The sequence below is a fragment of the Tamandua tetradactyla genome, chromosome 18, assembly GCF_023851605.1.
Source record: "Tamandua tetradactyla isolate mTamTet1 chromosome 18, mTamTet1.pri, whole genome shotgun sequence".
In the NCBI taxonomy this organism is placed as follows: domain Eukaryota; kingdom Metazoa; phylum Chordata; class Mammalia; order Pilosa; family Myrmecophagidae; genus Tamandua; species Tamandua tetradactyla.
Genome location: NC_135344.1, coordinates 66396794 through 66410443, shown reverse-complemented (window position 1 = coordinate 66410443; position 13650 = coordinate 66396794). Strand labels below are relative to the sequence as shown.

At 39.1% G+C, this 13650-nt stretch overlaps 1 protein-coding gene across 3 annotated transcripts in view; it reads left to right on the top strand.

Moving 5' to 3' along the window:
* MYOM1 (myomesin 1) overlaps positions 1 to 13650 on the top strand; it is a 190403-nt gene that overhangs the window by 162838 nt on the left and 13915 nt on the right. For all 3 annotated transcript variants that reach the window (XM_077135888.1, XM_077135886.1, XM_077135887.1), the window contains 7 exons: positions 432 to 538; positions 656 to 700; positions 6817 to 6953; positions 9306 to 9450; positions 10168 to 10227; positions 10529 to 10596; positions 13281 to 13394. In XM_077135888.1, the coding sequence (XP_076992003.1) occupies positions 432 to 538; positions 656 to 700; positions 6817 to 6953; positions 9306 to 9450; positions 10168 to 10227; positions 10529 to 10596; positions 13281 to 13394 (676 nt within the window). The remainder of the gene's footprint in view (positions 1 to 431; positions 539 to 655; positions 701 to 6816; positions 6954 to 9305; positions 9451 to 10167; positions 10228 to 10528; positions 10597 to 13280; positions 13395 to 13650) is intronic.

Here is a 13650-nt window from a genome sequence, read left to right as displayed (position 1 = left end):
AGGAACAGGCACTATCATGCAGTATGATAAGTTGAGTAAAGGGACTTAGGAGAAGCATCCAGACTTACAATAGCACATTCTGCCCTATAGGTAAAAAAATTTCAGAGTCCCCAGCAAGGGATGAGCAGCTAAACATCTTTATGTGAGATTTGTATTTTGATATGCAGCATCAGGAGTTGGGTTCAGGGGTTTGTTGCAATTTTCTCCCCTTCCCCATCAATGTTCCCCCTTGGGAGGAGATCCAGGAAAGTCTTTCCAGACCTTTAATTCAAGACATCAAGGTTGAGTAGGCTTTAGCTCAGCAAGGGAGAGAGAAATAAGTGTTCCAAACAGAGAGTGTGGCTTATGTAACTGCCTAGAGAGAGTGAGTAGAAGACAAATTCCCAGATCTTACCCTGCTTCATTGCTAATAAAAGTATTCTGCTCTGAAGGACAAAAATGACCTTTAAAGACCTTGGGACAGAAGACCTGGGCATTTACACTTGCGATGTATCCGACACTGATGGAATAGCTTCAAGCTACTTAATAGATGAGGAAGGTAAGTTTAAAATGAACTCATTAACAAGCATAATGCTGCCTTCTTTCTCAATTATTCTCCAGAACAAAGTGACTTTTATTAGTTTAAGGTATAATTGTTCTCTTTTCCTCCCTACAGAGTTGAAACGTTTACTTGCTCTCAGTGAGGAACATAAATTCCCAAGTAAGTGTCCAAAATACAGTCAGAGAGCTTAACAGTTTTATTAAGTGGCAATTTCTGGAATAGGTTGGATGACAACTCTGAAGGTATTGAATGAAGAGGCTGTTGAGAACATATAATAAAAAAACTATCTTTGTTTGCACGGGCTGCTGTAACAAACACCACATACTAGTTGGCTTAAAGGACAGAGGTTTATTTTCTCCCAGTTTTGAATGCTCTAAGTCCAAAATTAAGGTGTCAGCAAGATTTTACTCTCTCCCAAGTCTGTAGCATTCTGATGATGGCTTGCCAGCAATCCAGAACTCAGTTTTTGGCTCTGTCACTTGGCCATCTCCTTCCCCCTCTGTCCCCTGCTGACTGTCTGCATTTCCTCTGCTAGTTAGACTGCAGTCATATTGTGTAAGGCTCGCCCTGATTCACTTTGACCTCATGTGAACTAATAGGATGCGGATGATCCTATTGACAGATGAGTTCACACCCACAGTATGGGTGGTTAGGGCTTGACCATGTCTTTGTGGGGGACACAATTCAATCTGTAGCAAGAACACACATTGGTAGTGACAGATATACTTTCTAGAAGTGCTAGTCTTTAATTTCCTTGCCATTTGTTCTAGTTTGCTAGCTGCCGGAATCCAATATACCAGAAATGGGATGGCTTTTAAAAGGGGGAATTTAATAAGTTGCTAGTTTACAGTTCTATGGCTGAGAAAATGTCCCAATTAAAACAAATCTATAGAAATATCTAATCTAAGGCATCCAGGGAAAGATACCTTGGTTCAAGAAGGCTGATGATGTTCAACATTTCTCTCTCAGCTGGAAGGGCACGTGGCGAACATGGCAGCATCTGCTGCTTTCTCATGACTCTACAAAAGGGACTGTCTCCAAAATGTTTCCTCTTTTAAAGGATTCCAATAAGCAACTCCGCCTTTCAAAGGTTGGAGACACACCTCCATGAAAATCATCTAATCAAAAGTTACCACACACAATTGGGTGGGTCACATCTCCATGGAAACAGTAAAAACCCTCCCACCCAGTGATATTGAATGAGGATTAAAGGACATGGCTTTTCTCGGGTCCACCACAGATTCAAACTGGCACACCATTATTCTACAGAGATACAAAGGATACTAACATAGAAAATATATCCCATGCTCTGTTACCTAGATGTAACATCCGAGAATTAAGTTCTTCATTTTCTGTCTACATAGTTTGGAATCACATATTTAGATTCTGGGTATATTCATTTGTAGGTCTTTTTGGCAAACTAGTCTCTTCCAAAGTAATTTAATGTTGATTAACAGAAAAAGGCATATCTCTAAATACAGTCAACTTGAAGATACTAACTACCATTTTAAGCTCCTGGAAAATAAGGTAATGATACCTTGGTCAGAAAAAGAATCCCACTGATCTTTCCAGCAAACCCTTCAATACAGCACCTTCTATATAAAAGATTCAGTTCCACAGCTGACACCTAAGAGAACAAGAAGGAAGTGTGAAATGACACTCCGAAGGTTCCACTGGCCTGATAGGATTTCTGGTCATTAGTACTTCTTGGCCAAAGGCATGAAACATCCAGAAAGTAACACCTTGGAGTTTGAATAATAAAAATAGAAAATAACAGCATGCATTCATGCTTAGAAAATAAGGAATTTTTTTCACGCTTGAATACTTAGAATATAGCTCTTTCACTTAATACACGACTTTCAGGAATCCAGGAAACCATGTTCCTACTCCAGGTAAAACTTTGCGTATTTACAATGTGCCTTTTTCTAGGGAAAGGGTTCATTGCTTTCACTAAATTCTCAGTAGAGGCTGTGATTTAAAAACGAACAAGCAAAAACTCTGCTCTAGTACCAACCACCTGCCTTCTTTTATGTTTCAAAAGAATGACTTATTTAGTCATGGGGCTGAGCATTGGTGAGTAATGACTTCTGCTGCAATGTCCCTAAACTACCTTTGTTCAGCAGAGCAGTAGGGTGGAGTGTCATATGTGGTTTGAATTGAGGATGCAGACTTCTGAATTCTAAGGGACAATCTGCTACATGGCATTAGGCAAGCCATTTCTCTCCTCTGTATGTTGTTTTACCACAAAACTAGATAAGTAATACCAGGAATTGTGGGGTTTTTTGTTTTTGTTTTTGTTTTTGTTTTGTTTTGTTTTGCTTTTGTGTGTGTGTGTGTGTGTGTGTGCATGGTCCAGAAATCGAACTTGGGTCTCCCATGTGGAAGGCGAGCATTCTAGCACTGAACTACTAATGCATCCTACAGACGGCATGCTGAAAGTTAATGTACAGGCTGTATAGTGGTGGAGATTTGGCCTGCACTCTCTTTGAACTGTACTTTTGATTTATTCTGCAGACCGGGGCAACTCATTTCCATTTCCCTGGGCCTCAGTTTGTTTTTCAGGCATGGCTGTTGTACTGGTTGATAATACCAACCACAGAGAGATTCTACAGTAGTACATAAATATGGCATTGGCTGAGCTTTGAATGCTTCAGGAAAGAAAGTAAATATTAATTTAAATTGAACAGTCATCCTAGAAGCACTACTGCTAGGAGCAGAAAAGCCATCTGCAAGCCAGAGAGCCACTGTGCTGATCACAGTCTAAGCTCATACTGTGGGGCACACCCATTGATGTTTGAACATTGGTGGAAATGGAGAGAAACGACAGCATCTATTAAGTTAGTTAGTCAGACAATAAAACACTGATTACGTGTCCAGGCAGTGGATGGCCCAAACAACATTTACATTTAGCTTTAAGGATGGAGATGAGAAGAGAGGAGGTGTCAGTGTGACGCTGAGCTGCTCAGTCTGGCCTGGAGGTCAGTGGTCATAGAGAGCTGGAGATGAAATTAATGAAAACATTATCATTGCCCAATGTCACAGCCATCTACTCTGGGATATTTTATTTCACAGAAGCGTACGGACTCTAATTATTGGCTCTTAGAGAGAAGGCAGCAGCAAGCTCAGGCAACCTTCTATTAGAGACCAGTATGACATTTTGGTAGGCAGAGAGAGAGAATCTGAAGATGTGTTTAAAACTCTGGAATGAAATCTCCAAACCTAAGGGAATTTTTATCAGCCCTTTAAAGCAGCATTTTAATATTACAGCTCCAGGGCTTTTCCTGGCCCTACCACTATTATATTTATCAGGTAACCACATGAATATTTTCAGTGATCTTATCACAGGGTCAAAGTAGCCTATCAAACTTCCCAATTTATTCCCACTTCCTCTTCTGTGTCAGTGTTGAATATGATTAAGCCATTTTCTTGAGATTTTGTAAGGTTTTAATCTGGCCTCATTTACTTACAGAATGTACTAAAGACTATGGTGTTCCTTTATCCTTTTGCATGGTAAATTGTCCTGTTTTAAGCTGTTTTCAAAAATATTTTGAGCACCGCTAAACATATGCCTTCACCCTACAAATAACAGATATTTTGCTAGAGAAAACTAACTGCTAGAAAAAAGAACCTAAGGAAATTGAGGGCTAAGAAAAAGAAAAAACTGAAAGTATATAAAGCCAAAAGTATAAAATAATCTAGTCTGTTTTTCCAGCATCATGGAGAGGCAGCTTATTTGGGTGTGTGTGTGCGTGTGTGTGTGTGTGTGTGTGTGTGTGTGTGGCATCAATAAGTCAAAGCTTCTTTGGGGGGTAGGGGTCGGGGGGAGGTGTACTTGGTATTATCAATGTCCTGCATAATATTACTTTGTTTGTAGACACTGGTTATTACCGTTTGTATACCTGTACTGCATATGTGCTCATATATACAAGTACATTAACCTAAACATAGATATACTGATGCTTTTGTAGGTGTCAATATATTATATTTTATAATTGGTGGTTGTAAGGGATTGTTGATTTAACTGGAGGAGGAAAGAGGAATCAAAGTTTATAGAATACTTATTATGTGCCAGTCTCTTTGTAGGGTGCTTGGACAGAGTATATCAATTACATGCCACCATGACCTTAAAAGGGTTGGTACTAAGGTAATTTGATTTTAGAGATGAAGGAAGTGAGGGCCAGAGAAGTTAAGTTACTAGACCAGACTCACACAGCTGGGCTTTGGGTTGGGCCTTGGGTTGGACCCCAGTGGCTTGACCGCAGGACCTATGCCCCACTTACCACATAGGTGGTCTCTACACATGCACCTGCCTCAGTTGCCTCCATGCCCTCCTTGGTATCCTTATGGCCAGCCCTCCCCAGATGACATTCTTATAACTTGGGGAGGACAGTGGACATGAAGGAAGGGGGAGTCTCTCAAGAGTGTACCCCCATCTATTGTCAACCTGGGCCTCTTTTCCAGGCCAATAGCCCCCACACCTCACAAGGTAACTGTATTGCTCATACATTAGATTCCCTACAATCAGGTCTCTAGACTTTCTTAGAAGAGATTCTACTTTCCACTTCTGTCAAGACTGACTTGTAGCAAGCATGAGGATCCTATAGGGAGAAAGCTTAGCCTCCCTCCCCTCATGCTTGGGTCTTCCCTTATCCACTTTGCTTGGAAATGATGCACACACTGGAAAATCATGAGCATCCTTCAGGGTACACAAGCCAGTATCGTGGGGTACACAGAAGGGAAGAAATGACCCTAACCGGGAAGGGAGGAGACTGTGATTCTATCTCAGCTCTGCTATCCAAATATGTTACTAAACCTCCCTTAGCAGCAAAATTAGGGAAGGACCTTTCTTGAGCACTGGTCATTATCCACTGTATCTGAGTCAACTCTGTTCCTGTTTTCATTCTTCTTACCAGCCTTGCAAGGTAGGTATTTCCCATTTTAGCAGGCAAAGTAAATAGGGTTCAAGAAGGAGGCTAGCTCTCCAAGACCATAGGATGACTTCAAGGCCATCTTCTGTCCACCATGGTACAGCCCTACACGTGATATCCGGTCTCCTTTCAGAATCTAGAGCTGAATTTTACAATGACTGTGGAGTCACAAAAATGAAAGGCATCCACTAAAGCTTGAAAAAGATGGTGAGGATAAATGCAAAGAATTTACACTTGATAAAAATTTGGGAGGCTTGTCATTTAAAAATGTAGCAGACGCTAATATTTTCAGATTGGTTTAACAACGATTTAGAGAAAACAGACTGATGATTTCCCCTAAAGGAAGTATACTAAGCCATGCTTTTCCTCAAAATATGCCCTGAAGTCACCTCTGATACAGAAACTTTGGTTGAAGGAGCCATTCTTCTTCAAACAGAGAACATTTGCAAATTACAAGAAATTTAAAAACTAGTTTTGAGAGATGTCAGCCAACTTACGACACTTCAGTGGACTCCAATGGCTGATGTAATATAGGTATAAATCAAAAGTACTATATGGTTACTTCACCCTCTAGGTAAAACAATTTTATTATAGCTTCTCAATGACTCAGTTGCCTCTGAAAAAAAAATGTGCCTGGCCTTCGAACTAAAATGAACTGGTTTATGATGGGATAGATAGGGTTCAAATGATAAGCTGGTTGATCTTATATTAGTCAAAATTAATTCTTAAAAAAAAGCACTTGAAAGTACCCCCTCTCCCAAAGTGAATTAAATTTAACTTCTTTCCAAATATTTAGAAGCAGTTAAGATAATGAAACATATAATGTTGGCACTGGAAAATATCATGCCTAATTTGGACAACTAGTTCAATTCCACTCATTTATAAATGAGCTAAGTGAGACTCAGAGACATGAAGGGACCTGTCCAATTGTACCCAGTTTGTCAGTAGCAGAATTTGGACTTGACACAACTCTCCTGGTATCAACTCAGAACCCTTTTCATCATACATTATTGCCTCTAAATAAACCTAATTGAAGTCTACAGCCGAGAGGCATAGAATGTTAGTTAGAAGGACCCTGAGAGGGAAGTTTGTCTTCCTCATTCTTACCGTTGAGGTAGCTATGGCTTTGGAAAGGTGAGAGACTTGCTCCCAGGGACAGTGCCAGGAATAGAACCCACGTTTTCTGTCCCCCAACCTGAGTCTCTCTCTCTACCTGTTCTCATTGCCCTTTAACTATGCAAGAAACAAGGGGTTATGTTTCCATTTCCACTGAGAATTTTTTGTTGGAAAGTCTGTATTAATACAATTGATTATCAACATAATTACAATTTTTATTTTTTTCTGTAGCTGTCCCAATTAAATCTGCATTGGCAGTTGAAATTTTGGAGAAAGGGCAGGTCCGGTTTTGGATGCAGGCTGAGAAGCTGTCCGGCACCACCAAAGTCAACTTTGTATTTAATGAAAAGGAAATTTTTGAAGGGCCGGTAGGTTTTGCGCTTTTTAGAATCTTTAATGCATTCTCATGGCATACCCTGGGGGAGCTCTGTTGAAATCTGGAAAAGTTGTTGTGAAAGCCCTTGGGCAGAGTAGTGGGGGGAGTTTAGATCATTTTCACATGTGAAAAACGTGGAGGGAAAAATACAGATTGATTCTAACATTTTATCCAAACTGGGAACTTCTGGATGTGAAATGGGGCACGGCTAGTAATTTTGTCAGGACAACAGTCGTGCTCCAAAATTGGCCTCAGGCACACCGAGAAGTGTGTTCACCTAGGAAAATGGAACTGCTCTCCTGAGAAGGCAAAGGAGCCAATGCAATACCCTTCCCGGAAGTAACATATGCACATCATCTACCCTGGCAGAGATTTAATACTTTATATAGAAGAAATGGCCTTTATTGTTCCAATGGCTCAAAGAAAAATGCTTTCCTGTTCAAGAATACAATACGTCCTTATTAAAGAAAAAAAAAAGCAGAAAAGAAAAATCACACATTCTTATAACTTTTTGAAATACCCTTTGGTATATACTTTTTGGTCTTTTCCCTATACTTTGATGTCTGTCTGTGTTTTACTTACATAGGTGATTGTATATATGCCTCTTTTTTTTTTTTTTTTACTATTTTTCTCTGCTTTTAATGTAGACATAGTCTTTATAGAGAGAGTTCTGTCCTCTGAGCTTTGTGCATCCTCCCTACTGTAGAGCAGGATGGGCTCAGTGCCCAGGGAGCTGAATGCCTTGGGTTCAGTGACCCTGGCACTCACTCATGCTGTCACAGGGGCAAATGAGAAATGGAAAGCACAGGGGAGATGTGGCATGTGGCCATGATTAGCAACCCAACCTCCTTTCATTGAGATATAATTTTAGAACATTTGAGAATTTGTTAGTGAAGGAGAGAATGATCCACATAAAAGGAAGAGTAGGCAGCATGTTCCTTTCAACTCATGTAGTAGCTGTGTCTAGAGCCACTAAAAGTGACTCATATCCACGGGGACCCATGTCTCCTTCTACAATTACCACCTGGCCCATGGAGAGGAAGGAAGAACAGTGCTGACCTCACTCTTTGCTGTGACAGCCATTAAGGAAACACTGAGAGATGAGCATGTATAGATGGACTCCACTGTGTATTCATGCATACACACACACACACACACACACACACACACACACACACTCATACTGTCCTTGAGCTCCTTGTTGTCATGGCTGTTGGTTCTAATCATGCTATTTCATTGAATGAAAATTCCTTTCTTACTGTCTACGGTAGGATTCTCTAATAGAAGAGTCTGAAATACAGACTCTCACTCAGGTGATTTATTGGAAGAAACTCTTTGGACGAGGGAGTGAGGGAAGCAGGAGAGGGTGGGGAAAGCTAAGCAGTAGTCTGGGCTCAGTTGCCGATCAGCTTCCCGCAGGCGTGGCTCTGGAGCATGACTTGTACCATAGAGTTGGCCAAGCCTGAGCCTTCATTCTGTGATATTTTATCGCAAGACGTCATTAGTTGAAAGCTATTACAGAATTTGTGTGTGTGTGCACACAGACTAAGATTTATGTTTATGGGGAAAAAAGTCACTTAAACAAAGTAATAAAATAAGCAGTCTTGGAGAGCAATTTCAGTTCATTAAGAGTAAATGAGGGAGGGATAAGGGGTAGGGGGTGTATGAGTTTTTTCTTTTTATTTCTTTTTCTGAAGCAATGTAAATGTTCTAAAAATGATCATGGTGATGAATACACAACTATGTGATGATGTGAGCCGTTGATTATATACTATATATGGACTGTATGTATATGAAGATTTCTCAATAAAAATATTTTTTAATAAAAGTACAAATGAATTTTGAATGTTATAAAAGCATCTTTTATTTGCAGATTAACCCAACAGATATTTATTGATTGTTCACTATCTGCCATACATGTGCTAGATGTTCATGGAAATGCTACAGGAATGAGACCAGACACTTCCTCTTGGTGCCTATAGGTTTATATTATTCTACTAATTAAACTAATATCGTCTGGAAGGTGAAATGGCATCCTAAAAAGAAACTCTGGACTACATTTTGTGACTTGGAGTAGCAAAACTTATATTGAAGGAATTAAACTTCAGATTTTTAACAATTCAGTCTAGTCATCCTCTAACCAAATACTCTGTATGAGCTCATATATTCCACGTGATATTTTTCTTTTCCTGGATACAATAATTTGAAGACTTACTAATTAAGGAAAATGTCATCAAGAAATTTTATTAAATTTATAATCCTTTGGAGTTTATTTCATCAGACTTATTGTCATCAAAATAAGATATCTACCTCACTACTTTTTCTATCTTTTCTTATATTGAAGAAATATAAGATGCATATTGACCGAAACACTGGCATAATTGAGATGTTCATGGAAAAGCTACAGGATGAGGATGAGGGAACATATACTTTCCAGCTACAAGATGGAAAAGCAACTGGCCATTCTACTCTTGTTCTCATTGGAGATGGTGAGAATTCTCTGGAATATTATTATATGGAAGACTTTGCTGCTCACATCAATGCACATACCCCATGGTACAAAAGTGGCCATTGACAGGTAGCAGGAATTCCTTCTTAACTGAATTCCAATATTGAAAAAATAATTTTCAGTCGATACTTCAAATCGTAAAGGATCCCAAATTTATCCCTGGTCCATGGGCAGAACAGCACTTAAACTTTCTCATATATAAATAAGTACTTATTGCACATTCTCCAGTAACGAAGATTGTAATTCTATATTTTGAAAACAAACTATGACACTGTTTTATAATGCCTACTTACTTTATATTACTTTAATTTAAAATGAGAGAAAAATGCAAAAGTAAGGCATGCGGAATCTATTTCTCATGCATTACGACTAGGTTATAGTAAGTCGGCTGCCACCCCCCACTGTGGAAACCACGAAGATTTAAAATGGGACATTTAGCAGAGTAATGCAGCAGCTGTCCAAATCTCTGCATTGGCAACATCTGATTCTGTTTCACTATTTCCTAGCTCTACGACCCTTGGCAAGTTACTTAATCTTTCTAAACCCTTTTCATCATCTAAAAAGATCTAAAACCAGTAGGAGTGACCCAATGTCAGAGTGTTATAATCATGTATTTCAGTTGCTTAGCACAGTGTCTGGCTATATGCATTTATACTGCTCAGCTCAATTTCATACTTTCTTGTTTTTCAATTCCTAGTTTATAAAAAGCTCCAGAAAGAAGCTGAATTCCAGAGGCAAGAATGGATCAGGAAGCAAGGTAAAAAAAAAGAGGCAGAGGGTAAAGAGAAAAACTTCAACTTTTAAATGAAACATTCCAAGATTATTTCCGTAACAAGTTAAAATGCATATAATTGCTTATGATGATAATGTCTGATAAATTTAAAACATTGGAAAATATTTATATATTAAACACATGTCCATTTAAAATATTTCAAAACTAAATATAGAAATTTTTAAATTTGACTTCAAATGTAATTCACCTGAGAATTTAAGGATGAACTTTGGTTCTGTATTCCTGATTCATAGAGTGATTGCTGATGTCATTACAAATTTTGTAGGTCCACATTTTGCTGAATATTTGAGCTGGGAAGTGACTGGTGAATGTAATGTACTCTTGAAATGCAAGGTAAGTGGTAGATAAATATTTAGTAATTTGATTCAAAGGGTTTAAAGATAAAATAGAATGTACAGAAGACAAAGATCAATGTTTTATCTCCTCTATTTGAACCAATAAGCTAAGAGAAGCATCGTTGCTGTTGAATGAATGTTGCTAGAACCATTGGTTGGTAAGAAAAATTTAAAATGAAACTACATAAAAAAATATGGAAAGACAAGATGGCCATTCTCATTTGTTACCTTATTTCCATGTTTGTAAGGAAACAGTCTTTCACTAATTATTACTCGCAGAAGAAATCTCGGATTGTCTGTTTTGAGCCCAGTCTGCATTCTAAGTGGTGTATCTACTCCAGAATCATTCCAGCTACAATTTTTGCCACCGTGGAAGTTTAGCATCTTCCTATCTAATTACTATGCCAGCACAATAGTTTCTTTGAGTGTCGGCCAGCTGGGCTACTGGTTTTGAAACCACCACGCTGCTTTGGGTGGGGAAGCTTAGGACAGCATTTGCAGCTCAAAACCAATTATCTCACTAGGTCTTTGGAAAATTTTAGGGAAAAAATTCTGCACAAAATGCTAAACTATTTTGTACTTTAGCATATCATGTTTTAGATAAGGAATTGCTGGATGAGGTTGGAGTCGGGGGAGATGATGATCGGAAGTGACTCAAAAACAGAAGCATGGTGTTTGACACTCAGTTGTCATTATAAAAGCTGGAATCCATGTGCCCCAGTCTCTGCTCAGTCTTACAACTTCAAAGAAGCAGCATTCTACCTCAAATATATCCAGAAAATCCACTCTAGGTGTTAGTCTCTTAGGAAACCACTGAAAATGGGCGTACAATCTTACAACATTAAACACCTGTTCAGCCATCTCAGGCTCAGTTTTTCTCACAGCCTGATAATGCCTTAGAAGAGAATCTTTCTCAAGTGGCAGCTAAAACCCTTACCCATTCTCTTGCCCTGCTCACTGCTATGCCGTTCCCCATTCATGGTCTCCTCCTCACCACTCAGCTCTATAAAGCACCCCTTTCCTGGAAACCCACCCACCGTCCCTCATCTGCACTTTCTGCTGTACTAGCCCGCTGGGAAGTCAGGTCTGGAATCCTGACCCCATGGTCTTCAGGAGAGTCAGCCTGTACCCAGACTCTGAACAACCAAGGGGAGCCGAGAAACACGCTATGAGTATTCATACATTATTCGTGTGTGCTGTTCCAATGCCTGTAATGTCCTCCTCCTTTCAGCCTCTGTGACCAAATCCCTTCTCAAGCCCTGGCTCAATGTCACCTCCTGTTTGGCCTTCCTCTTCCTAGTTTCGTAGCTCTGTTTCATTATTACAGCAATTTGCATATTGCCTAATAGTTCATTGAGCTAAACTTTTTAAACTCACAAGACATTCATGGCTCCAATGGCCACAGGAACCCCAGCCTGCCGCTTTCCCCTCCTGCAGAAGATGGTACTGGAGGCCACATCGGGAGCTCTTCCCTCGGCACCCCCAGATGACAAGAACCCCATTGGGCAAGTGCATGTAGCGCCATGTATCCAACACCTCCTGTAACAATGCAGTAAAGAACTTCCAGGGTCCCCACAAAGGATACACTCAGATGACAAGAATCAGTGCACTCAGGGAAGCCCAAAATTGGGCAGTCCATTCCTAGTCCCTCCTGGTTCAGATACAGCTTCCCAGTCAGAGGTCCTTTTATCATAAGCAATGCTTCCTAGCAACATAATTACTTTCTGCAATTTGGGAACAACTTTATAGGATCATAAAAAATGGTTGTATGTACTGGCCTCACTATACAGTGAAAGAACCGGAGCTGGTTCTTCTTGTGTTGATTGATTAGCTAAAAATTTTTAACATTTTAAGACTTGCATATCCTTGTTTATAAGATTAAGCATTTCTTCTGTTTGTTTTGTGGTTGTATTTCTTCTTTGGGGGAGTCATATGCATTTGAGGGAGTCATATGCACATTTCCTAATTATTCAATGGGGTCTTTCAAACTGTTTTCTTGATTTGTATGCAGTCATTACTTTTTCATACAAATTTAAGTATGTAAAGAAATACATGAATATATTCTCTTTTGTAAAAAATTCAAACATTTCAGAAAAAGCTTAAGAACTCTTTAACCAAATGGGTTCTTATTTTAGTCCACTTGGAATTTGTGATACAATGTACAGATGCTTACATCTAAATGTGTTTCCTCAAAATGACTGAGCAATGAATTTATTAAGGCATACTTCTCTTTCGTATTCATCTGCAATGCTTCATTTAACTTTTGTTAAATTTGTAGATGTAAATTGGGCTTATTTATTCTGTTTCTTTGATGTAGCTATTTCTTTTTATGACAGACTATCTTTTAATTTGATGGGATTTGTCCTCTGTTGGTGTTCACATTTTGATTTTGATTTAAGTGTGTATGTCGATATGCATGTATTTAAATATTTTTGCTTGTCTACTAGACTGATTTCAGAGTCAGTTTTTACTGCTGTGAAATAGGCTATTGATTTGACTTTATTCATTTGTACTCACTTCATTCTAAACTCTCAGTTAAAATAGCTTTCAGTTGATTCCTTTAGAAATTAATCTCCAAGTTCAGTGCTTTTTCTTCTGTACTTTACTGCACAAAGAACGATTTTATTTCAGAGACTATCATTTGCTTTATTCAAGAAGGATAATTATGTTTTTTCCTTCTAGGTGGCAAATATTAAAAAGGAAACTTATATTATATGGTACAAAGATGAGAGGGAGATATCAGTGGATGAAAAGCATGACTTTAAGGATGGCATTTGTACCCTGCTTATAACAGAGGTAGGTGATCATAAATGGGAGATGAAGTTTAGTTTCTGTACCCTCCACTCTTCCAAAAGCTGTAGGCTAAATTCAGTGTTCTTTTCATGCTCAGGGGGTTTATAATGCTTACTTCTCCCTGTTCCAGAGGTCCCCCCACCAACATTACCCAAAAGAATAAGTTGTAGAAACACAAAAGGATTCTCTCACCCTGTGATCTGTCACATCTGTAGCCCATATTTGCTGGATACCACAACTCTTGCCTTTCTGAGCTACT